The 25,867-nt window shown below is 33.1% G+C and overlaps 1 protein-coding gene across 2 annotated transcripts in view; it reads right to left on the bottom strand.

The window, feature by feature from the left end:
• Positions 1 to 25,867, bottom strand: part of LOC131841840 (zinc finger protein 774-like) — a 78,579-nt gene that overhangs the window by 5,090 nt on the left and 47,622 nt on the right. The window contains exon 2 of one of the 2 annotated variants that reach the window (XM_059190186.1): positions 215 to 1,165. In XM_059190186.1, the coding sequence (XP_059046169.1) occupies positions 215 to 1,165 (951 nt within the window). The remainder of the gene's footprint in view (positions 1 to 214; positions 1,166 to 25,867) is intronic. The other variant, XM_059190187.1, reaches the window with a different exon arrangement.

Below are 25,867 nucleotides of genomic sequence, written 5' to 3'. Positions count from 1 at the left end.
GGCGATCGGTTCTGAGTCTCGCGAGCGCCCTCTTTTACATAGGCGACGAGGGAACCGAGAATTTGTTTGAAAGGAAGGCCAATGGATGCGAGACCGAATCGAACGTGTAGGGAGCGGCGGGAATCGCAAGCGACGCCGGCAGTGACCGAGGACGTCAGTGCGGACGGCGCGCGCGGGGATCGGGGACAGGTATATATGTGTGAATAGCGCTCGCCTTGGTGTGTGCGGACGTGCTGGTTCAGGATGGCCTTCTGGCGGAAATGTTTGCCGCACTCGCCGCACGTATATGGCTTCTCACCGGAATGGATGCGAAGGTGCTGGTTCAGGATGGCTCGCTGCCGGAACGAACGCGGGCAGTAGACGCACGCGTATGGCTTCTCGTTCGCGTGGATGCGGAGGTGTTGGGTCAGATGTGACTGCTGGCGAAACCGCTTGCCGCATTCTGGACACCCGTAAGGTCTCGAGTCCGTGTGGATCCGCTCATGCTGCAGTAATGTCGACTTCTGTTTAAAGTCTTTACCGCATGTCAAGCATTTGAAAAGCCGCAACTCCGAGTTCGGATTATGCTTTCGTGGCTTCGGAGGTTCAGGTTGGACAATGTCTGGTAAGTGACGGAGTTCAGGTGCCCCATATTGATCAATTGGTCCTTCCAGAGATAGAACGCCATTCTGTTTTAAGTAATGTAGAGGGAAACCGCCTGTTCCGAGCATGTGACTAGTGGGTCTAGTCTCTTTAAAATAAGGTGTAGCGTATTGCTGTTGTAAATCCGGTTGTGGTACAAAGCATGGCGTCCTATCCAGGTGGTCTTGGGAAGGCGGTTGCGGTTGCGGCTGGCTCTGTAGCTGCTGTTCGACTTGCATATGTTCTGGTGATGTCTGTTGTTGTTGCTGCTGTTGTTGCTGCGCTTGCTGTTGAGCTTGTTGTTGTGCGAGTTGTTGTGCTGCGTCTTCAGCGGCTCCTGTTGGATCTGGAGGGGGTGGTGCAGAGGGATACGGTGAGGATGGCGCTGGCGAAGCGAGTTGTGGCTCGGGTTGCGGCGAGGGCCCGCCAGGACTCTGGTGCTGCATTGGCTGATAGCCCCCGTCGAGGACGCCTCCGCCCCATTGGGTGCCAGGTGGAGCGCGTTCAACGCCATCTTTGTATAGCACGTATGGCGCTGTCGTATCTGAAATTAACAAAAAAAAAATGTTAATATTCTTACCGCTAATTACAAGTATTGATATATTATATGATTCAAATAAGGATTATAAAACACATTTCATGTTGTTTATTAAAACCGAACTTCTTTATTTAAACTATTGGTTAAATATTGCTACATAGAATACTTTTTCTATGTTTAAGCGTAACTAAGTATTACCCACTGCTCTAACGCGTGCATTGATCAGTAATAAAAAATTTCAAAATTCCATTTGATGTTAAATAAAAATATACAATAATCCTGTCTTAACAAATGTTTACTTTAAAAATATTAAATATATGTTCCAAAACTAACTAGTTTTAGCTGTATGTTGATAATGATGATGGAAAACTATTTTATAAGTGATGATAAGTTTCGTAAAAAACATCTCATTATAGACTAGAGCTATTATTAGACTTTATATTGACCAATCATCACGTGCAATCGAAAAACGTGTCGGTCAAGTTCATTCAACATGAGTAACTCTATCATTTTTTTATACATAACTAGCTGTAACCTGCGACATCGACCGCGTGGAAATCAAATTTCTAAAAGAAAAGTAGCCTAAAATATTTCTTATAACTATGGTTGCGAGTGATAGTCCCGTCAAAAACGATCTGGCCATTTCAAGACTTGCCAGAACAATCATACAGTTTTCACTGAATGTATATGAATATACTTTTATATACATTCAGTGAAAACCTGTTAATTTGAAATTATAAACAGACACTTCAATTTAATTCATTTGTATAGATTTATTATACTAGCTATTCGCCCCGGCTTCACACGGGTGTACATGTATTATATATATAAACCTTCCTCTCGAATCACTCTATCTATTTAAAAAAACCGCTTCAAAATCTTTTGCGTAGTTTTAAAGATTTAAGCATATATAGGGACGGACAGACAGCGACATCGACTTTGTTTTATACTATGTATTGATACATATTTTCATTTATTATATAGCGAACTGCAGTGCGGTCATCTGTTCACTGTTGATAGGATTTTGGCAGCCTCTGCCTGGTGGTATTAAGTAACACGCAACTGTATACGAAAGGGCTTTTACTTTTTAAATTACAAAATTAATTCTGGTTGTCTGATTTTTTATATACCATAACAGCAATTAAGCTGACGCTTCACTTGATAGTTTTGTTTATGGATGATAATGTAATGGTGCACCCGTCTGCGCTGACGTTTACGGTAGCAGGGCGTCAGTGAAGGATGATAGGATGAGCATGAGGTCAGGTCAGTTAGCCCATCGTATGAAATTCACTAGATATGATGGTTTCAAGGGAAATCACGTGGAGATCAATCTGTCATGGTATATTGGTAGCAAAGAGGTCATCAGTTCCCATTACTAACAACCCCCTCTCCACTTGCGTCGCCTATACACAAGAATACCTCTTAGCTGATTTAAATACAAAATACAAAAACCATAGTATTTATTAGTTGCTCATAATATAATAATATCTCAAGACAATTCACACACCATCATCTAATCCCAAGTTAAGCTACCTAGTGCTTGTGTTATGGGTACTAGACAACTTATATAAATTTTTTATGTAAATACATACATAATATACGTAGAAAACACCAAGACCGTCACAAACTCAAGAATAGAAATGTTTGAACCGTACGAGAAACGAACCCGCGACCATCGGAAGTACGGCGGTGTGCTAAACCGCTAGACCACCGAGGCTGTCTAAATCATACCTGTGATTAAAGAGAAGATACGTCTTTTTATATTTTGCCCTTTGTTGACATTACAAATACATTAATACTGTATAAGAAATATTGCGCACGTGTGTGCGAATATTCCATTCAATGTTGAAGGTTTTGGTGTCAAAACCTTCAACATTGAATGGAATATTCGTTAAGACAATATAATCCGCAGATGAAACATCAAACACACAAGCTTAAGCGAAGATAATGTAGTGATCATAAGAGGTATAAGAAAATGTAATGTTAGTTTTGGTACAAAGGATTCACGATAGACGTATAATTTCCATGCAGGCATAGATGCTATAACGCATACTCAATTATAAAGGTACTAGCCTGCGCCTGCAGTATCAGTCGCATCAAATTTATAGCCTATATGTTATTCTGATATATAAGCTATATTACTGTAAAGTCTCAACAAAATCCGTTCAGGAGTGTTTGCGTGACTCGAGTATACATCGATCAAACAATCAAACATTCGCGTTTATATAACTAAAATTAATTAAAACAAGAAAATTTTCAGGATTTTCTATAATGTTTTTTATCATTAACGTTTTTTTACTTAATGCATATTATTAATCACAAGATAAGTTTTAAATCGCTTATGGAAAATTGATTTACATAAGAATTAAGTTCTTATAGTTTATTTATAATTTAGTGTGGATGTTAATTACATTTTTATTTTATATGTATTCAATATGTTATACATATATACTATTTATACTACAGAACCGTTATGTTATATGGCAGATTAAAATGAAAAATGATAATGTAACAATCAAGTTTCTTAATACTTCTAACTGAATCAAATAGCCGATCTTCGGACTTGTGATAAACTATCATGTCGTACATAAACGAACAAAATGTCTCACTCAAATGTCCTATGTGATTAAATAATTATTGCTTTGATTTTTGACTTTCCTTTGACAAATAGAGTGAGTAATTTCACTCGACACCTACTCGTATATAACTATTTAGCCAAGTCACCTACTTGCATCATTCTGACCGCATAATATTGTAATTATACTTTTAAACTTATAGTTGCAGTGGAACGGTTCCTGACAGGCGATACAGTTTCAAATTTACAAACATGTAGGTATCCAAGTCAGTGTAAATGAACAGTTCGAGCGAACAAACTTTTTGCTTCCACCACTACAAATGTACAGCCGTCCACTCAGTTAATCATCATAAAACAATTAGGAACACTTAATTACGATGTTACTCCATTACCGACATGCGCTAATAAATGAACAGATGTATCTAAAATCTTTTATATCAATCATACAAGTTGTTAGAATATCGTTATCGATTAAGTAAAACAAAGGTTTATATTTTTTATGTCCAAACGTCATTCGTCATCCGAGTAGACTAGTTGTGCTTGTAAAAAACGAGCCCCATCTATCTTGGCCGAGCGTCGTTAATAACTCGCCGGAGATCGGTTAAATGCCGATAAAATCGTGCTACTTTATAAACTTATCTGAGTCACCATCGATTCGTCGATATCTAGATTTGGAAGCGACAGCCCTATTTGGGAGGTTTCGATATAATAATAACTAAGTGCCAGATCATCACACAATTGCACAAAGAACAAAGTATTGTGATACTGTGCCAACAGTTCAACAGTCTGGCTCTTAAAGAAGAATGAGATAGGCCGTTTTATGGTGAATAACGATTACAAGCAACTTCATCTATTTTTAACGTATAATTAGTAAATTACAGAATACCACGTTTTATTTTTTATTGAGTTCCCAATATTTCGGCAGTGTTTCAATTACCATGATCACGGGTAAACTGAAGAGTAGCGAAGAGCAAATAAAAGCTTTCATGGGCAGACATATTCGTCTACCTTCACACGTCTTTGTTTGTTGCTACTATTGAAATTCACTCGATGTTATATCTATAGTTTTCTTTACGTACACTTAATACACTCTCTGATCGCGTTTTATGTTTTTGTTTAATTAAACCAATCACTTGATTCCAGGCATTAGAGAGTCTATAACCGTTTTTAAGAGATATCGGGAACTTAATGTTGAGTCATAATAAATTAAAAAAATATTTAAAATAAAAAAAGTTTATAACTAAGACTCGGAGTATATTATATAAACGTTCCAAAAATGGTTAGTTGCTGAAAAAAACTAGTTTTGCAAAATTTAAAATTGCATGATTATATTAATAAGTATAATAATAAACTAGTGGAAAGCCAAAAGTTATATGACATGGATACAAGTTACCTAACTTCAAAAATAAAGAGTTTAGAATCATCGCTACATGATTTTCTATTTCTATTTAATAAAAATAAAACGTGAAAAAAATAAAAAATCCCGTTATTTACTAATTATACGTATAAATAATGACCGCGTCAAATTTAAAACAAAGTAGTCTTTTGTTTTTGTAAACGTAAGATAGCTTCTGTTAGTCCTCATAATAGAAGCTATCGTAATGTCAAATTACATTACGATCCGTTCAGCCGTTTAATCGTGAAAATGTGACATATAGAGGGATACATGTACTTACAGTATTCATAACATTTTTAGTTTTTATAGTAGTGAAGTACAGTCAGATAAGTATGATGGAAAAGTACTATAGTCTATGAATCAATCTAGGAATATGCATACCCGGATATGATGAAAATAGTTTTTACAATCGGCCTGCTCGAGAATTGAATTTGAAATCTCATTTACTCGAAGAAAATTGCTCAATAATTACGTTCCAATTACATAATGTATTACAAAAGGATTACTATAAGCGATGGTTACTATGTTTCAAATGACATACACAAAAGAAACTGATCCAATACATATACGAATATATACACATCTTAATGGATACAGACCCGCAAGAATAACATAATGTCAGTTAATAATATTTTAGTCACTATACAGTTTTGCTGCCGCAAGTATCAGACGCAATGTTCGGATCATTTCCAATGATTTATCACTGAGATAGAGGGGGATAGAGAGATCTCCAAGTATTAATTAGTCACAAACCTGTATTTAAGTTCAGCTAAGACGTCTTCACATGTGCGAGATAGCATAAAGGACCCCAGTTGTCCTTGGTTATAAAGCTTTATATATCGAGGTAGGTGATTCATTACTCGGTTTGTACATTGAAGGAGTGAGTGTAGACTCAGTTTGCACTTTTCATTATCACAACTTAGTCATAAATCAATGACAGTACATGCTGATACAAAGTTATTTCCGTATACAGCTGTTGAAATAAATCTATACGTATTAATATTTTATAATATAAATTTGTTTTTTACTAAATACTCGCGACTTCGTCCGTATAGAATTTAACTTTATTTTTAGATAATAAAAGTAGCCTATTTTACTCCTTATTACATCAGCTACTCCCGTCAAAAGCGGTCCAGCCATTTCAGACATTAGCCGGAACAAACAGATAGACAGACAAAAATTGTAAAAAATGTTATTTTGATTTACAAACAGACACTCCAATTTTATTTATATGTAGGTATAGATATGAATTGAAAAAAAATCTCTTTCATTTATAGTAAGGTGCGAATAATATCTGTACTAATATTATAAATTAGATACTATAATAGAATACAATGTTATTGATTCGTTTTACATAATATTGACATAAGAAATACAAACAATAATTTACACATTAAAAAATAGAGTCAATAAATATTAAATAAAGTTCTTTTATTGTAATTTAGCCAATAAATAAATAATTTATCTGTTTCTTAATAATGACACACAATTACTTATTTATAAATATACTTTATATATTTAATATTAATTAATAATAAATGAGAATCTGAATATTGTTTGTTACCTGTTCATGACCAGACAAGGTTAAAGGAATTTTAATAAATTAAAAAATATATATGTTATATCTATCGTGAGGCCGCATATGCCTATCTTTTATAGGTAGGAAGGTAGTCTAGCGGTTTAGCTCATCGCGTCACCAGTGATCACGGGTTCGAGTCCGTGTACGATACAAACATTTGTATTGGTGAGTATGATATGATTGTTAGTATTAGTCTGAGTGTTTTCTATATATATTACTAGCTACTCATCCCGGCTTCGCTCGGGTGTATATGTATCATACATATAAACCTTCCTCTTGAATCACTCTATTTATTAAAAAAAATATTTATTGAAAACCGCTACAAAATCCGTTGCGTAGTTGTAAAGATTTACATAGAGACGGACAGCCAGCGACAGCGAGTTTGTTTTATACTATGTAATGATGATGTATGTGTTAACCAGACGTGACAGTACCTAAGTATTTATATCACTTCTCTAGTACCCATAACACAAGATCTACTTATCTCGGGACTAGGAGGCTCTGTATTAACTAGCAAGGGTTATTATTATTATACGAAGACGCGGGATATGACTAGTAAAAAGTTCCGTTAAAATAGCTAAATTACAAATGCATTTCAACCCTTGTGCAAAATCTCGAATTTGCGAGTTTTATGGTTCCGCAGATTTGTGATAGCGCAGATTTGCAGTTGATTGCTCAGCGAATGGGATTCCATTTATGTCAGCACGAACTATCTTCCAAGATGCCTTTAAACTTTTATTTTACCATTCCCTGTCAAATGATAAATCTTAATTTCCAAAATTACATTTTTTTGCTAGAATCAGACTTGAACAGAATGTATACTTTTATAATAAAAGAAATAATCCATACTATGTATGGGACACAGTCACCTAGATACATCAAAATAATAATTGCATTTAATAATGCCTAGTAAAACAGATTCAATATTGTACTAAGCACTGCTGCGTCTAAACTGTGTCAGCCCACCTTACATTTTCCTATTGTTATTTAGTATATAAGATCAATATTTCTATCTACATACTGTCAGTTTATTATCATCTGTAATATACATCGTGTCGACCAACAACATAGTATCACTCACCCGCAACACTATGCATATTTTCATACTAAATTTATAAAAGTGAAAGTTTGTCTTTCGGTCTGTTCGTTTGTTACCTTTTAACAACTAAATGTCTTAACGGATCTAAATGAAATTCAGGAATCAATTATGTTTATAATATATCAGATAGACCTCGCCTTACCGTGGAATTCAAATTTATAATTTCTTAAATAAAAGTCACCTAACCTTATATTGCTATCTGCGAATGTAAGTCCCGTTAAAATCGGACCAGTAATTTTAGCGATTAACAAGAATATATAGACTGACAGACATATATAGTAAAATATTTTTTTATGTAAATATTTTTTTATGTAATACTTTCATATGTATTTAGTGAAAAGCTGTTAATATGAAATTACAAAGAGACACTTCAACTATATTACTGTAAAGTTTCATCAAAATCCATTTAGTAGTTTTTGCGTCAAAGAATAAAAAACATCCGTACTCACAAACTTTAGCATTTATAATATTATTAAGATTTCTTTTTGTAGATGTATAGGTACAACAATTTGAGACAACAATAAAAATGCATAAAATAAGTTAAATACCATGGTATGTTATTCATGTCTAAAGGCGACACACCACTTTACATCAGCTCGTTTGCCATTTCAGTTGCACAAAAATACTTTTTTTTTGCTGTACGTTAATAGTTAGTCAGTTTCTTTCGTCGTAACATATAAATTATAGACAAGCTCGGCCATTCAGGCACTTAATAATTTTAAACAACCATAATTACACTACTGTTCGGTATCAATAAAGCTTTTCTAAAGAAATTAGAGTGGTACAATCTCACGTACATCACAACTCGTACGTTCGAGACTAAGATTTATGTGAGCATAACATCTGTTTATAATCGGCGCCGGATAAAATAATGCTGGAGGAAATGCGACCGACCAAACGATTCCTCATTTGACAGTCGGCCACAGTGTATACTGAACACAGTAACTCAAACACGAAACGCATTTTGTAGAATACTTTAGTCACGTCATTTTTTATTAAACATTTGGGCTATTATCAGGTGCCCTGTAGCACTGCGACCTGTATAGATCTATTGTGCTCGCCCTTACTCAAAGTTCGCTCAATTCTTATCCCTGAGTCTAGCTCAGGGATAAGAATTGAAGGATATCCTTAGGAGCGATGGTTTTTATCTCCTCAGGATAGAGTGTAAACTTTCTAAAGAAGATATTTCGTTTACGCATGAGTGGGCTGCAACCACATAGGATGTGTGGTAGCGTTTCCTCTTTTGCTTGGCAAAATCTACAAATACTTACTATAACTCGTAAGTATTTTATAATATGTTTAACAATATTGACCGGGTCGGATGATAGTTTAATTGAAAATTACTGAAAACTAAACTGTGTTGTTCAGACTTTTTTTTTACATAGTATAAAATTAAGTGGCTTCCGCTGTCTGTTCGCTTAGAGCTTTTAAATTACGCAACGGATTTTTATGCAATTTTAACAATAGATAGAGTAATTCATTGAAAAAAATATTTATTGTAATTATACCTGTTCTACAAAAAAATATATTAACACTGTTTTATGTCATTGGAAATCATAAAAATGATAGCTTACTCATTTGATTCATCCTGCATGAAATCATTTCTTACATTGTAGTGAATGTACATTGAGATACTGGTTGCATTACTTAGAATGTGGTGTGATTTTAATGACGCGCATACGTACGGGTTGAATCTTATTCGTTGGGCCGGATGGCTGCGCATGTGGGGTGTCATTTCGAATTAACTTTTTTTGTCTTAACCCTTTCTAAATTATAACGCTCGGTTGACGCACGATGTTGACGCTATGGGAAAATTTAACCCTTTCGTAAGTCGAGATGTCGAATGTTTATGTTTGTGGTTTAGTGGGAATTAAGGTTTTGAGGAAGCAATAAGTATTGTCAAATGTTGTTTTGACAAGATTATAACAGTGCAACGTCACCGTAAATCCATCAATGTTAGCTTTATACGTCTGATTTTAAAAATGAAGAGAATCTGTTTTTACTTGTCTATAGTATACGAAGTTTTCTAAAGTTTGGGAGATTTCTGTCATTTCAGAAGTTTGTGACTGTGGATGGTTGTATTCAAAATTCAAAATATCTTTATTCATGTATTACAGACTCTTATGATATGTCAAATCTACCGTCATTTCGGAATGATTTAGAGATGCGAAGAACTGACAAGAAACTCAGCTCGCATGGACGGATGTTTGTTACATTTTCACACGAAAACTACTTAATGAATTTTAATGAAACTACATAAATATAGCTTATACATCAGAATAACGCATAGGCATAAATAGATAAGTATTGTATAGTACAACAGTAGAAAAAAACATAATAAAGTAACGCAAATCGCAATATGTAACAAAATGTAATATAAAAAGAGTCACCTGTAATATATATTGTGCTACTGACGTATATATTTAATCTGTACATCTAAATGCCACATTTAAGTGAGTATAATAAATTCTTAATATATTCTTCGTTTGACCTTGGTGTAGTCGTATAAATATGCATTTTATATAAAAAACTTGTCGGGTAATTTACCTACGTCAGCATGTCAGCCAGTGGGCTTGTTCTGATAATCAAGCGTTTATCCTGCGCGGGCGTCGAGAACTGGTCCAGCGAGACCGCCCTTTCCTGCGCTTGCGCCCTTCAGCGTACAGCCAGCAAAAACATATTTGTTACTATTTCTTTGTATTTCAATATCTTATTATGTTCATTATATAAATGGTCTTTGATATATGTATATAGAAATAAAAAAAAATTGTTCTCGGGGAACTTCGTTTCTTTGTGTGAAGAAATGGAAACAATGATTGTAGCAATTTAGTTAAAAACGCACATACGTTTCTGCGTACTAATCTTAGAGATGGCTTAATCGATTTGGGTGCCTATTTCATTAACGTATTGTGGTAAGTTTCACTAAAAAAATGTGTTTATTTTATTTCAATCGGTTTACAAACAAAAGAGATACGATACCGCGATTTTAGCTTTTTAGGTTTTTTGTTTTGTTTTTTTAGGTTAAAATAAGAATTTATTTACTGTAATTAATATATGATAAGTAGGTACAGAAGTTTAATAAAAATTTAATGACCTCAAACTTTTATTAAACTTTTGTACCTACTATTCATATAAGTGTTGGATAAGTTATTTATTGAGGAGCACTATAAGTATATATATAGGCTATAATCACTAGGGCTAATACGGACGGAGTAGGGGGGAAGGGGATTGGTAGTAATGTGGACTCATGACCCCATTACTAGCAATGTACCACGTCAGGTTGACCTCCACGCGGTTCCCCTTGTAAACCATCCTGATAAATTCATGATGAATTTGTCACGATGGGCTAACTGACCTGACCTCATGTTCATCTTATCATCCTCCACTGGTGCCCCGCCAGCGTAAACCGTTAGCGCAGGCGAGTGTACCATACCATTATCATCCATTAAAAAAAAATACGGACGGAGCATCCATGAAATATGTTGTAAAAACAGTTAGAAATTTAATTCTTCTCGCTCTCTCTCTTGTGATTTAGACGAAGTTGCGTCGATAAGCTAGTTTATAATATATTTAGAAATCGCAATAATTGCATTGACAGATATTAAACCGGGGTTGACAGCCTTAAAACCACAAATCTCGTGCTAAGAAAAAAAAATCGTATTTTAGCTCAATATATCATATATTGACTAACTAACCTCGTACATTATATTATTTTAACATATTTTCGTGTATCAAAGTTGTACGAAGTTGTATGTAAATGTATTTCTATGATCAACCTCATACTGTTAGTATACCTGTCAATAAACTATCTACAAACCGCGGACGGACGTGCGCTTGCGCACAGTACACGGTTCACGGATGGTCGGTGCCATCACTGGCTGTGGACCCATCGGATTATCTAACAATGATCATTTTCCCATCAAATAAGTAAATTATCACTCTTTTTATGAGAGTACTAAGCTTCAAAATCGAGTAATAAACATTTATATATTAACTTTGTATTATATGCAATCATCGAGATTTGAATGAGTAAAAAATCAAATAATGCTACAAAATTAGTAAACACATTAATAAATTGGACCTTATTGTTTAGTGAATAAACTTCAATATTATATAGAGTAGTCTGATGAGTCAAGATTAGGATGGGTCCGAATGAAGTAATCTACATAGGTTTTTGTGGTTGTCCGCAGGTTTTCGAATAATTATCTTTCGTGTTGTTATGGTGAAGGAGCGAAGGATTAACGACATTCCTTATTTCGTTCATATCACCTTAATTTAGCGTGTAGCAAAAACTTTTTACCCTTTTTACGAAAGTAGCGCACACTCATAGTTTATACAGAGAGAAGAAGAGCCTAATGCTAGTGCATTTTTTTAATTATACACAATAATAAATAAAAACTAAACATTACATACTACTACTACATGTATTTTTGACACACACGCATATGTATTTCTAGCTTTTACCCGCGGCTTCGCTCGCATTGAATCCATTAAATAACTACATTACTGTATGCTAGATGGCACTGAAGTAGCGAAATGTTGATATTTAACTTTTTTCTTTTTTATAAAAAATATTTGATTTTTCTTTAAGTATCCCATGTTCATTATAACACCTCCAACACAAAATTTCATGATCGTCCGTTCAGTAGTTTTTGCCTGAAAGCGTAACAAACGACCCTACTTTCACATTTATAATACTAGTAAGGATATTCTTTTGATTAATGCTAAATATATATAGTAGGATCTTAAAGATCTTTTTGAAATGTTTACTATAGTCTAATTTCGACTATTGGGCGACCACTAGTCATTATGACTGTTTCTAAACGTATCGTCCAACTCATATTATTAGTGAGTGAATCACTCACTTGTACAACCCGACAGTCAATGTTGACTGTTGACTCATGGAGATCGGCTATTTTGAAACGTATGCTATTGTCGATTGTTACCATTGGCCACGTTGATAAATTATATCCTTTTCAACCAATACAAAAAGAAGGGTAAAATTCTCAATTCTATTGTATTTTACCTACGTGATACCATTAATGTAATCTTAAATTAATTGAAACTGTAACTTTGCCAATTTGTTATTGTTATTGTTGTAATTAATCGATTTACCCTACATGTTTCAGAAGAATGTTAAATTTATTTTATGTTGAATTTAAGATTTTTCCAAAAGGGTAAATTGAATGTGTCTCTGTGATGAAGAAATCAAACCGAATTAATGAAAACTTCGTTGATATTATTAGTTGGTTACCTGAGTCCCATTCTCAGTTCTTTGGTTATATAATACTAGCTGTCCCGACAAACGTTGTTTTGCCTTAAAATAAAATAAAAAATTAGGGGTGGACTACCCCTAACATTTAGGGGGATGAAAAATAGATGTTGGCCGATTCTTAGACCTACTCAATACGCTCACAAAATTTCATGAGAATCGGTCAAGCCGTTTCGGAGGAGTATGGGAACGAAAACTGTGACACGAGAATTTTATATATAAGATTATTTGATATAGAGAGATTTTATCCACGTGTAGTTTCTAAATATATAAAAAGTTAGTTTATTAAATTTTATTTTTATTTATGTAATTTGTAAATTATATATATTTTATATCACTATGGAATAATATGCCTTTTAAATCGCGAAATTAATTCGAATTTCGAATCGAATTAGTATTGATAAATAGTTATTATATGAATTTGATTCTTTGTGTAATTACATATTATTTATAATAATAAAAAAATATAGTTTTAATCTTATTGTTACAAAACTCAACATATGTAGAGTATTTACTTTATTACAATACTTAACTAGATTTTCGTAGATGGTTCTACGGCGGCTACGAAATTGTAACTAAGACTAAGTAGGACATCCCAGGCGCAATAATAACTAACTAAAAAAACTGGAAAATCGACTTTAATGTTTTAAATTTAAAGTTCATTTCCCATGTTTTTGCTTATAATATAACGCAACTCAGTCGTCTCCTTTGTACATAATCTATCTAATATTAACAATTCAAAAATACGTTTGTCTATCTGTCTGTTATTCTTTTACTTCTTACCGACTTAATCTTAATCAAATTTACATTTTGACATGAAAATAAATTGTAATATCACGAAGCTAAGCGTATGAAAGTTTCTACAGACGTAGTTGCGGGTAATAGCTAGTATTATATAAGCTAAATGTGTGTCTGTCGGTTTGGTGCCACTTTTACGATTCAACAAATTTAATATTGCAACTATATTTATTTAAACGAATACTACATTTAATATCAAATGCGAACGAAGTCGTGGCTAACATAAGTTAATTTCTTGTGCCTAAGAATTGGTAAATAATATTTTAAGGCTTTAGGGTCGGTGCAGTTACAATCTGTGGGTGCGGATTGTGAGGACTGTGGGCGCGGTGAACAATACAATTACCACGAGCCGGTCTTGGATGAATAAAAGGTGTGAATATTTTTACTTTTTTAGCAAAATTTATTTCATACATAAAACTTATCTCATACATACGTATATTATAGTACTTAAATAATATTCTAACCCTGACTAATGTTTAAGTTTTAGAAGTAACCTAAAAAATCAGAGAATTATTTATTGTTTGGTGCTCTTTTGTGTCCCAATCATAATATTTGATAGGTACGTAGAATTTAGGTTTCAGCATTTAGGAAGAAAGACTATTTATCTCTGTCCCTTAGAGTATCAATAAGCATATGAAAGATGTAATTGTTATGATGCATTCATTATGTAAAAATATTTCTTATGAATAAACTTTAAGTACAATAAACTTTAATAAATAAAGAGTTCACGAAGTTTACTGAACTTAAAACCTGATACTCGCCAAGTGATCGTCCTTTGTAAAGAAAAGTGAATCACACGCAAACGAACGCGGAAAGGACAAGTGAATGAAGACGTTTTGAAAAAAGCCAAGTGTCCAAAGCGGCTGGTGCACATTACGCGCGGTTTTACGAAATTCACTGTCACATCTGAGAATCCCTAGTTGGGAGTAGTACATCGCGGCGCCATACTCATTCAGATCGCATTACTACATCTACGAGTGCATCGTTGAACAATGTGCGTAACGATGCGAAAGTGACAGGCGTTTTGGCGGGAACCAGGGTTGCTAGTTACACTAGCAATTTTTGTATGGATCCAGATTTTTATTCTTAAGTATAAGGTGGAGGGTAGCGTAATTCCCGTACAAGTCTGTGCCAGTCCCTTGATTAATAGGAATTTAGGAGTTAATTCATTGCAACTCAAATTTTGTAATTTTGTTAAATATATTGCAGGAATAAAACATTAGTAGGAAATATTTGTGAAAACTTAAAAGAGACGTTTGTATTTGTTTATTGTCATGTTTTAAGATTGTAGCTCCATATGAAATTTGTGCACATAGAATGATATGTAACCTTCAATTGTCAAATTATAATTAAATAAACTATTGTCATACTAGACGTTCTGTAGAGATTTTTTATTTCCATTGTGGTAATCATAAAGTTTTAAGGTTGAAAACTAAATGTAACTAAACAATCTCTATAGCACCTCTAGTAGTACATAGTTATATTTTGACGTTGGATACCTTCCAATCTACAAGGGGTCCTTAGAGATTTTTTATTCCTTTGGAGTAACCGAAAAGTTTTAAGGTTGGCAACCCTGGCCGTGGCGGGAAGCTGCCCGGCCGCCATGTCTGGCATTGGTCCTTTTCTTTATCTACTCAACATCGGTACCGGTTGTACACACGCATGACACTCGCGTCGCGACAATTTATTTCGGTTGGGGGCAATGCACTTCACGCACGCAGCCCTGAGATCTGCACGTCGAACAAACGAGAGTAAACATCGAGGACGTAGGAACGAAGAAAAATAAAGGCCATATTACAACTGCAAATTAACATTATTTTGACTTCAACAGTTTAAGGTAGACTCACAAATGCCAGATTACTACATTGATAATTTCAAAATTTTTTAGTATCTAATTACATCATAATCAATATAAATAAAGTTACTTTAGTCGGTTTTTTGTACCGAAAAATACTAAAAAGAAACACGAACCTAATTTCTGCTTATAGCTCTATTTTCCATTTTACATCTTGTAAGGTTTATTCTGTTGCACTATTGACCTATTCACTATAGGCGAACCTATTAGGATATCTTGTACTTCTCTCTACATTAGCCAATAATGAAATGATCTTATAGTCTTCTAGAAAAAAAATCCTAAAGTCATTGACAATTTATAGTGCAACAACATGAAATATAATAAATGAGTACTAATATAATCTACTTATATTAAATTTAAGGAGTATTCAAATTTTATTACTTAATTTACTACTCAAATTATGTCTCCCCCATGGATAAAAAATAGGATTAGAAAGAAAGAAGGGAGAAATTGAATATAAATGATATTACGTAGTACAGTGGTTGTAGTGGTATTGTATGTCATAAAATTATAAAGAGAAGATTTTATTTATAGATTTTTATTTGTAATCAATAAATAAAAAAAGTACTTGACATATACTAAATATTTTTTTCTATAGAAAACTATATTCGATTCTCTACCTAGTTTGTTAAGAAAAGAAAATTAATAACTAATTATCGCTGAACGATGGGTATGTAAAAATAGTAATGTATGCGAATGCCCTAATGTAAGGATAAAGGGCCGTTTGTAGTGGCTGGGCTAATGAACGCTACTACAACAAGAGACGGTGACCTTTCACTCTTCATTGTGTTCAGTAGACTGACAGTGGCACGACGTATACGTCAGGTAGGAGTTGGCCTTATAGCTCCATAACTCCTTCCACGGGTTTGGAATGCCATCTGCACTCGCCCCCTATCATTTGGTGAAGCTGTAAAGGCCAGCTGAGGCCAACAGCATTAGGTTACGGTACCTTCCAGTGATGATAATGGCAAAACTGGTATTAAGACATTATACCTCTTTACTCAGCTTCAGTGCTCTATTTCACCCTTCCAGCTAAGAAATAAAAAATTTCAAAAATGTTGCTGGTGGCCGAATTTTGTAAGGCAAAAATACCCATGTATAATGACGAGGACTGTGTCTTCCTCTGGTATATTTTTAACTCACATTGAATAACAAATCGAATATTCAGTTAAAATGCCTTTAATGCACATTAAAAAGTATTACAAATACTTCTAAAATGTAACTACCATTCGAATCGTATCTTTTTATTTTTCAAAGTTAGAATGTCATATAAGTTATTTTAATAATTGCCCACATAGATTATATAGGTTCTAGCCTCTGACGTTCCGTTTCAGGTTACTCTGTATGCCATAGATAAAGAAACATGATTCGATAATGCGTATTGACTTTACCATTATCATTAAGGGTGACACGATAGTTAACATTATTTACATCTAAAAATTACAACAACATAATTTAAAAGTAAATATAGAATTTCTAACTAAAGTTTGTTTCTAGGAAAAATGTTGTTTTGATCCTTGAACTTGTGATGACGCGACTGAGTAAGCGCACTGTTTACTGGTCTCTTACAATTCTATATCAATAAGCAGTTTCGAATCTCACAAAAAATCCCCATAATATCATTAAATATGTTATATTGTGTGATGATTTTTTTAAATATTTTTATGATTTCGTCTCTGTACAGATAACTTCAGCGTTGATTTTCAAAAATAAATTGATAAATACATTATTTCATATTAATGCGGTTGTGAATTTATTATAGGTTAGTTACGACAAAGTAGAAGATATAACTAAAAGTTAGTATTATGAATATGTTAGGCAAATCACTATATTTTCAGTCACATATTTGCTGTAATGAAAAGTCACAACACATGGACTGTAGAAAATTCACGCACTTTCTACTTTTTTTTTTGAATAAACATAATAAATCTTTTAAATGGTTTCGGCAGTAATTAATGGCATGTTCCTACACTTGCGCCAACTAAAGAATGGCAGTGAACGCAATAAAAATTTAATACAGACGATGTAACATGCCACAGTTTGTTATTCGTGACGTAAATGAAGTGTACACGACGTTTAAATATGCAACATTTCAACTGATCAAAGTATTTTAATAACTCAATATATATAGAGTTGGTATATAAATAAATAATAGATAAAACAAAGCCGTATGCAGTCTGTGCCCGCGCGGTAATCTGTCAAGTGCATTTCGCGCCAAAAGTGACGTTCAACAAATCTTCAAAATGGCGTTGGTAGTAATTAAAGGCCTGCAATAACTGGCCATAAAGCAAACGAAGCGCATTGGTGACGCGCCGCCCGCGCTATTTCCGTCCACGACGCCCCTCGACAAATGCTAATGTCCTCTAGGACACTCCAGCGGGACTCCCGTTGCTGTCATGATTCCATTTAAATTTGTTTAAAATCTTTTTAATATATACAACCATAAAAGTACACCTGTGCTTACATTTCAATAGTTATATGGGTTCCTGATCAAATTTAACTTTTACCTACAATTTTGTTTGCTTTTTGAGATGTAAAATAGACATGTCGTCGTGATAAAATCTATTTTCATATAAACATTAAGACCTGTTTAACGTAAGAAAGTAACACTTATATACCTATAGACAGAGAGAAATATAATAAATATATTAGGTTAGACAGTATTCTATGTGTAAATTAAGAAAAAGGTTGTGTGTTCCATCATTCAATTATATCCTACAAAAACATTAACTCGAGCGAAATTGAAAAAAGAGAGATCTAAATCTTTGTCAATTTGTGCCAGTCACTTCAACGATTACTACATTCTAATTAATAGCAATGACATGAAATTGATATGTACAGTGATATAGTAATATGGATGTCTAACTAAGTATTATATTTAGTTAGACACCTGACTACTTAGTTTTTGAAAGAGAATTTTAATGTCATTACTATAGACATATAATGATGATACGATGATCATTCACTAAGATCGGACATATTATATTTTTAATGTATACTAAATGCGAAAGTTTAATCATAATTGTGATCAAGTAGTTATAATTTGTAAGAATGGTTAGATCTATAGAAATAAATAATATTGAAGTGTCTGTTTATGATTTTAAATTCGCAGTATTTTACTATAGCATGTGAAAGTATATACGGTTGATGTAATGAAATGATTAGTTATAAAATTTGTGTATGGTATATCTGTCTGTCTGTTTGTTCTTGCTAATGTTTGAAACTTTTATTGGCAGATAGCTAATGTTACAAGTACTAACTTTAATTTTATACGTTTCAATAAAAAATAAGTTATATCCAAGAGGAAGAAAAAGTCGCGGGTAGTGACTAGTTTTGATATATATAAATATTAATATCATAATCTGCAGTAGGTACATTACATTATTTTAGTTGGTTACACTTGTATCTCTGTCCATATGAGATCATATGTTTGTTACTATATATTTTTACTTCTTCCTATAAATTCCGTTTCTATTTATTTTGCAAACTATCCTAGGTAAGATAAAAAGTATGGTAAACATTAAAAAAGTACTAAGCTTTCATCGAATTACGTTACTCCCCTTTCAAAGTACTCTCTTTGGCTAATAATGCACTTATCCTTACATTGATTCCATGATTGGAAGTATTTCGTATTATTTTATTACAAAAGCCCACCCCTCTATGGTAGTTGTTCAACATTTTATGTGAGGTACATAAGTTTAAATGTTCTCAGATTTTTTACATGTGTAGAAATAACTACATGACGATAATTTTTCTAGAGAAAACCTACGGGGTTTTTCAAAAAGGTATATTTTTTAAGGGTTGGTGAGGCGTACGTAACACCCCTAGTATTTCAGGCGTCTATAGGCTATCATTTACATTGCCATACGCTTGTTTGCTACCATTATGGTTTATATAATCATCCACAATATCAGAGATTATTCTCATATGTTTACCAATTACAATTGACACTAATTTTTATACGAATTGTAATGTATTGGGTACTTTTTTCTTAAGTAAACATACTCAATAATAGAAGAATAAATTTACACTCAATTTACACACATAGCGACCTAAAACAGGGTTCAGAAAATTGAATCCAATTTACATTTCTCTCAGTCATACCAATGGTTGGATAGATTTAATCATTTGGGTACTTTAAGCCTGTCAAGAGATTTCAGTGAGTCTTATGGACAAGTAAGAGATAATATCGTAAAAATGTAATGTGTAGTATTTAGTATATATATACTTACAAATGTTAACAAAGATAGGGTAGTCAGAAGAATAATGAAATCAAAGTATTTTATAAGTTACCTAGTTAGACTTTAACTCTAGCTGGGTTAATAAATAGAAACTTTGTTACGGTAAATAATCTACTATCTAATCAGTACTATTTAATTAGTATAATCCAGTGTGTAATTTAAAATTTAAAACGTATTTTTGTTATTGTTATGTGTACCAAATAAACTTATTTTCTTTCTTTCTAATATACTTGTTCAATAGTTTTTATACAAATTGCAATTTTTTTTCATAACTCTCATATGTCAAAGTATTTGAGTTGTGGTCTAACAAAACTTACAATCAATAATAATAATAACACAGTACAATTTACACAGCGCCATCTAGTCTCGTGTTATGAGTACTACAGAACTGACAGATATACTTAAAAACTTTTTTACATAGAAAACATTTGGACCAATACAAAGAACTCATGAATAAAAATCAGGAATCGAACCCGCTACCATCGTAGGTAAACCGCTAGACCACCGAGGCCGTTTAAATGAAAAGGGTTAATAAATTAATGGTTCGGTAAAAAGAGACATAATAATTATGACGTGCTAACAGACATACGCACATAAATGTTCGTAGGTGAGGCGAGATGCGTCTATTTCGAGATAATTATGAAGGAGCTACGGATGTGCCTCAGTGGTCTTCCCGTCATAGTTGTGACAAAGTCTATATTTGCCATAAATTTTCGCTTGTCACATTTAATGTATTTTTTTTAACTTTTAATTTACATAAATACCACCAAAGGTTAAACCCAAAGGTTGTCTGGAAGAAATCGCTTTAGCGATAAGACCGCCTTTTGTACCTAGCCTACCTTTCTGTGTATTATGAATATTGTTTTTGAGGTGCAATAAAGAGTTATAAAATGAAATAAATAAAAAATAAATAATTAAATTGCTATAGCAAGGCTTTTCTTAACACTATACAAATATAGGGGTAATATAAATAATATAGGGGTTAAAATAACAAAAATAGGGGTGTTTAAAGTTTGACATGTCATCATATAGCATCATCATAGAGGGATGGTTTATATAATAGTTACAATTTATGAACTGCACAGATAGTGCAGGCAGTTCACCAGATTTTTTTTTATTATTAGTTATTTTTGTAACTGATTACTTAATTCCTAACTGACTCCAAAATAGGCGGAGTTCCTCAATATGGCTGTATTTTCATTTTAATGTTTATTTACTTATTTTAGGTAATCAACAGCTTATTTGCAATATATAGTTTTAATTAGTTAGTAAAGCTTATAAATAATATATACCTCAAGAATTTGTAATTAAAATGAATTTAAAATAGGTTTATTACATTACTTCATTAATCTGTTATTTATAAGCCGATATGATATTTCTTTTTTCTAAGACTATACATTCAAAATGGTCCCATTTATTTGGAGATTTTAGAAACAGTTTTTCTGTTATTTTTTATTATTTTTCAGGACACCAGCGACGGATCGTAACATGAATATAAAGCCAGTTAGCGCATCGTGGGGAATTCATCCCAATGGCTTGATGTTTACCTGATATAGCTAATTAAATGATCAAGCCATCGCTAGCAATTGCTAGCAAAGAGCCACGTAACTCCTTACTGATAATCCCCTCTCTGCTGCAATAACAATCTTTTGGATGATAATGGAATACTGCATCCACCTGCGCTAACAATTTACGCTGGCGGGGCACCAGTTAAGATGATGAGATGAACATGAGATCAGGTCAATTCATTATGAATTTATCATGATGTTTTTCAGGGGTAACCACGTGGAGGTCAACCTGACATGGTACATTGCTAGCAATGAGGTTATTAGTCCCCATTACTAAAGATCCCCTCTCCTCCGCTATATCAGGGTCAATCATGTAAACATATCTATTGATTGCCTAATTGTTTTGTTTTTTTCTTCAATTTGATCGTCTATGAACTTACTCTAATAAGGATAAATTGGTATTGGTATAAATAACAAAAGTTAATTCGTTCTTGGAAATTGAAATCTAATGTTATTTTTATAAATGAGTCTAATCTGGGCTTGGCTCGATTAATTTTAATGACTTTATTAAAAAAAACTCAGACGAGATAGATATATAAAAAACAGATAATTAAATTTTATTATAAATTATAACTTTGAGACTATTATTTATTGAACTGCATGAAATAGTATATTTTTTTGTATAGTTCAAAATAATTACTAAATTATTAATAAATAATATTACAATAAGACTTATTTATTTAATAAACATTATCAATCAAATATAGAAACATATATATAAATGTATGTATTGTATATGTATGTATGCGGTGATCGAACTAGCAACTCTTGGACAGTAAGACAGTGTGCTAGCTAGACCATCAATCTATTTAATTTTAAATATCTATATATGTTTAAATATTTTAAATACGTCCAACAATAAACGTAAATTACATTTATTTTATATTTCCTTAGTAACTAGCCATGCCCGCGATTTCGTCCACCTGGAAGAGACCTTGACCAAATAGAGGAAAAATATTTAAAAATCTAAACCAAAAGTTAAAAAAAAATTAATTGTTTTACTTCATTCAACCTATCATTCTTCATCTCCTCTTTCAATCCCTTACAATCCTTTTTCGCATTAAATAGTAGCTTATACTTTCTCATGGTCTATACTATCAGTATATCAAATTTCACTAAATCGGTTTAGTAGTTTTGGCGTGAAAGCGAGATAGACAGACAGACAGAGTTACTTTCGCATTTATATTATTATAGGATACATTAAAATCTTTCATACATATGGATATGAAAGTTTTCTTCTTAAAATCTGATAAGTATTATAATGTTATAATGGTTATCAGATTGCTGTGTAGCTTCGCTTAGAATATGCATCATTGAGACATAAAAAAACTACCATGCTCATAGACCGCGACAACGACACTCGACCAGAGACAAGAGGTCTATTTTTACCAGATTATGCACTGCGGGGATTCTACTGTCGAGGCGTGCTGAAGACTACCTTGTCTATGGTAATATCTCTGCTTCATTCCTATATCTGTACAACGAATCTTTTGTGCTTCATTTCAGAGGGCTGCATTTATGATAAGGTATGAGTTACAATTAAGTTTTATATCTTTTTTTATATTTTATACATAATCAATTCGATTTCATTGTGTCTAAAGATTTTGTTATATTTTTTTGCCTTATACATATATACCTACTGAGTTTCATTACAGTATTTGAAGTAATGACGGACAGAAACACATTATATTAAAATATAGATGTTTAATTTAATGGTGGTGTCTAAAGAGAGCGTCGTGAATCTAGTTTTTTTTCATTTTTTCGCAGTTTTTTATATATGTATATATTTGGATTTATAAATTCTTAGGCTCCTACTGCGATTTGATACAGCGGATCGAATCGAATATATTGTATTACTACAATTCTCTCTATTTACCCGTAAGAGTTTTGTTGTGAAGAGAGATGTATATAAGAACCGGGGAAGGTCCTGGGTACTGTTCTCACATTTATCCTGCAATTTTTGACGACCTCAGTGGTCTAGCGGTCTAGCACACCGCTTTACGTCCGATGGTCGCGGGTTCGATTCCTCGCACGGCACAAACATTTGTATTCATGAGTATGATTGTTTGTATCGGTCTGGGTGTTTTTTATGTATAATATGTATGTATTTACGAAAAAAAAAATATCTATGTACTTGTATCAGTTATCTAGTACCCATAACACAAGCTTTAGCTAGCTTGACTTGGGTCTAGATGGCGCTGTGTGAATTGTCCTGAGATTATTATTATTATTATAAATTTATATATGAATAGAAGTCAATGGCAGTCCATTCTTTCTGCTTACTCCGTAATTCATCTGGTATGGAGATATTAAGATACATTACAATAAAATATAAAAGTAAATTTTAATCAAGGGTTTCCAAGGATTCGAGAGACGTCAAAAGACCTTCATACAACTTCCTTGTATGAAATAAAATAGTAAATTATTTAACGTTTAGACCACCCATAAACTGGTTTGCCCTCAGCTTTTGGCATGCACTTATCTACGACTGTATGCACGGAAGCCTTTGCGTGCCCAGAAGTTTGCAGAAAAAAAAAACTTGGTTCATTGATCCCGTGATATTTATTGCTTTTACTTTTTAAATTAACGATTAAGTTAACACGCGAGCGAATTAGTAACGCCCACTGTGCATTTATTTTTGGTAACCAACCCAACTCTCGAAGGACTGGCTGGAAATAATGCTTCACGGATTTACAAGCCTCTCCTTTATGAATTTGTTAATTAAATTCCGATCAAGTACCTGAATAATTTTCTAGTGTAGGTACTTGTTTGTTAATATTTCCTCTTGAAATTTAGGAATAATACTTCTTTGCAGAGTATAAAATGAAGTCGCTGTTGCTGTTTGTACGTTTAGATCTTTTGTACTACGCAACAGATTTTTATGCAGTTTTTAACAACAGATAGAGTGAACCATGAGGAAGGTTTATATGCATAATACACGTACACATCTGCGAAGTCGGGGCGGGCAGCCAGTTCCATTGTAAATAAAAAAAACAAACAGTTGCGGTGTTAAATCAAGAAATGTTTATAACTCAAAAATGAATAATTATTAGTAATATAATTGTCATAATAAAATTAAACAAACGTCTAGAATGTTCCTCTGTGCTTCAGCTCATTGCCTCAAGGCAACGTCGGGGTAAAGATATTAAGATACCACCTACATAGAGGAGCTAGGGGTGGCACGAGTCAGCGAAATACTTCAATTCATTCTGCATTATGGTTTCACTATTACCAATGCAGAACTGACGTCACGTTTGGCATTTTATTTTATAAATGCTACTGGCAATTCTACTATAGATGAAACAATTGTGTTGTTGTTCGGCCTGCACTATTCAAGACTTTATATAAATTTATTTCCAACACTGGGAAGAAATTATAATTTTTTTTAAGGTTTTGTATTTTATGTTGGGCTAAAAAGGACTTGTATCCAGAGCCGTAAAATATTAAATAAAAAAAAAATATAGTTTGATACTAAGAATGACGTACGCTGTTTGACTTTTCTAGTTTGTGTTGCGTCAAACAGATTACATTTTTTTTTAAATTTAATTGTAAATAACGACAGTATTGTAGAAATATATAATATAAATGTGCTGTATTTAAAATACATTTTAAATGTCGCCGTATGAATTTAATTGTATTATAGGTATATGCAATTTTTTGTAGTGCGGTTTCTAAGTATATATTGTTTTATACCAATAGGATGAATGATGTTGCATTAAAGACTATATGAACGGATAGATAGACGAATATATGCATATATATATATATCATCATTTTATACTGTAAGTCAATACGTTATAATAAACAAATAATTAGCCCTGGAAAATTAAAATAGCGCCATCTAGTCCTACGATAAGCAGAGTTTGTATTATGGGTACTAGACAACTGATATAAATATTTAGATTATTTGCAAATATCTACTTAGAATACACCCAGACCAATATAAACATCATCCTCCTGAATAGAAATATTTGCACCGTGCGAGAATCGAACCCGCGACCACCGGAAGTGAAGCGGTGTGCTAAACCGCTAAACCACCATTACAACAACAATAATATAAAAATTGCATAACAACCTTTTTATTAAATAAAAGTAAATTTTAAGTTTATGAACTGTAAAACAGATGAAAAGATAAGTGAGGTTACCACGACATGTTGAATTCACTTGCACAAAACATTTTACGCATCAAAATAAACCTTATTGTGGAAAAAACAAAAGTCACATCAAGTGAACAAGGTCGGTCGTTAAACACTTCAGATGGGGTGCTAGGGAGAAAGTACTTTTTGATTTAAGATTTAAGGTTTAAGATAGGTTGTGTGTCGACT

Source organism: Achroia grisella, unplaced genomic scaffold (genome assembly GCF_030625045.1).
Source record: "Achroia grisella isolate CSIRO2021 unplaced genomic scaffold, CSIRO_AGI_Agris_v1 utg1954, whole genome shotgun sequence".
In the NCBI taxonomy this organism is placed as follows: domain Eukaryota; kingdom Metazoa; phylum Arthropoda; class Insecta; order Lepidoptera; family Pyralidae; genus Achroia; species Achroia grisella.
This window is presented reverse-complemented; position numbering and strand designations above follow the sequence as displayed.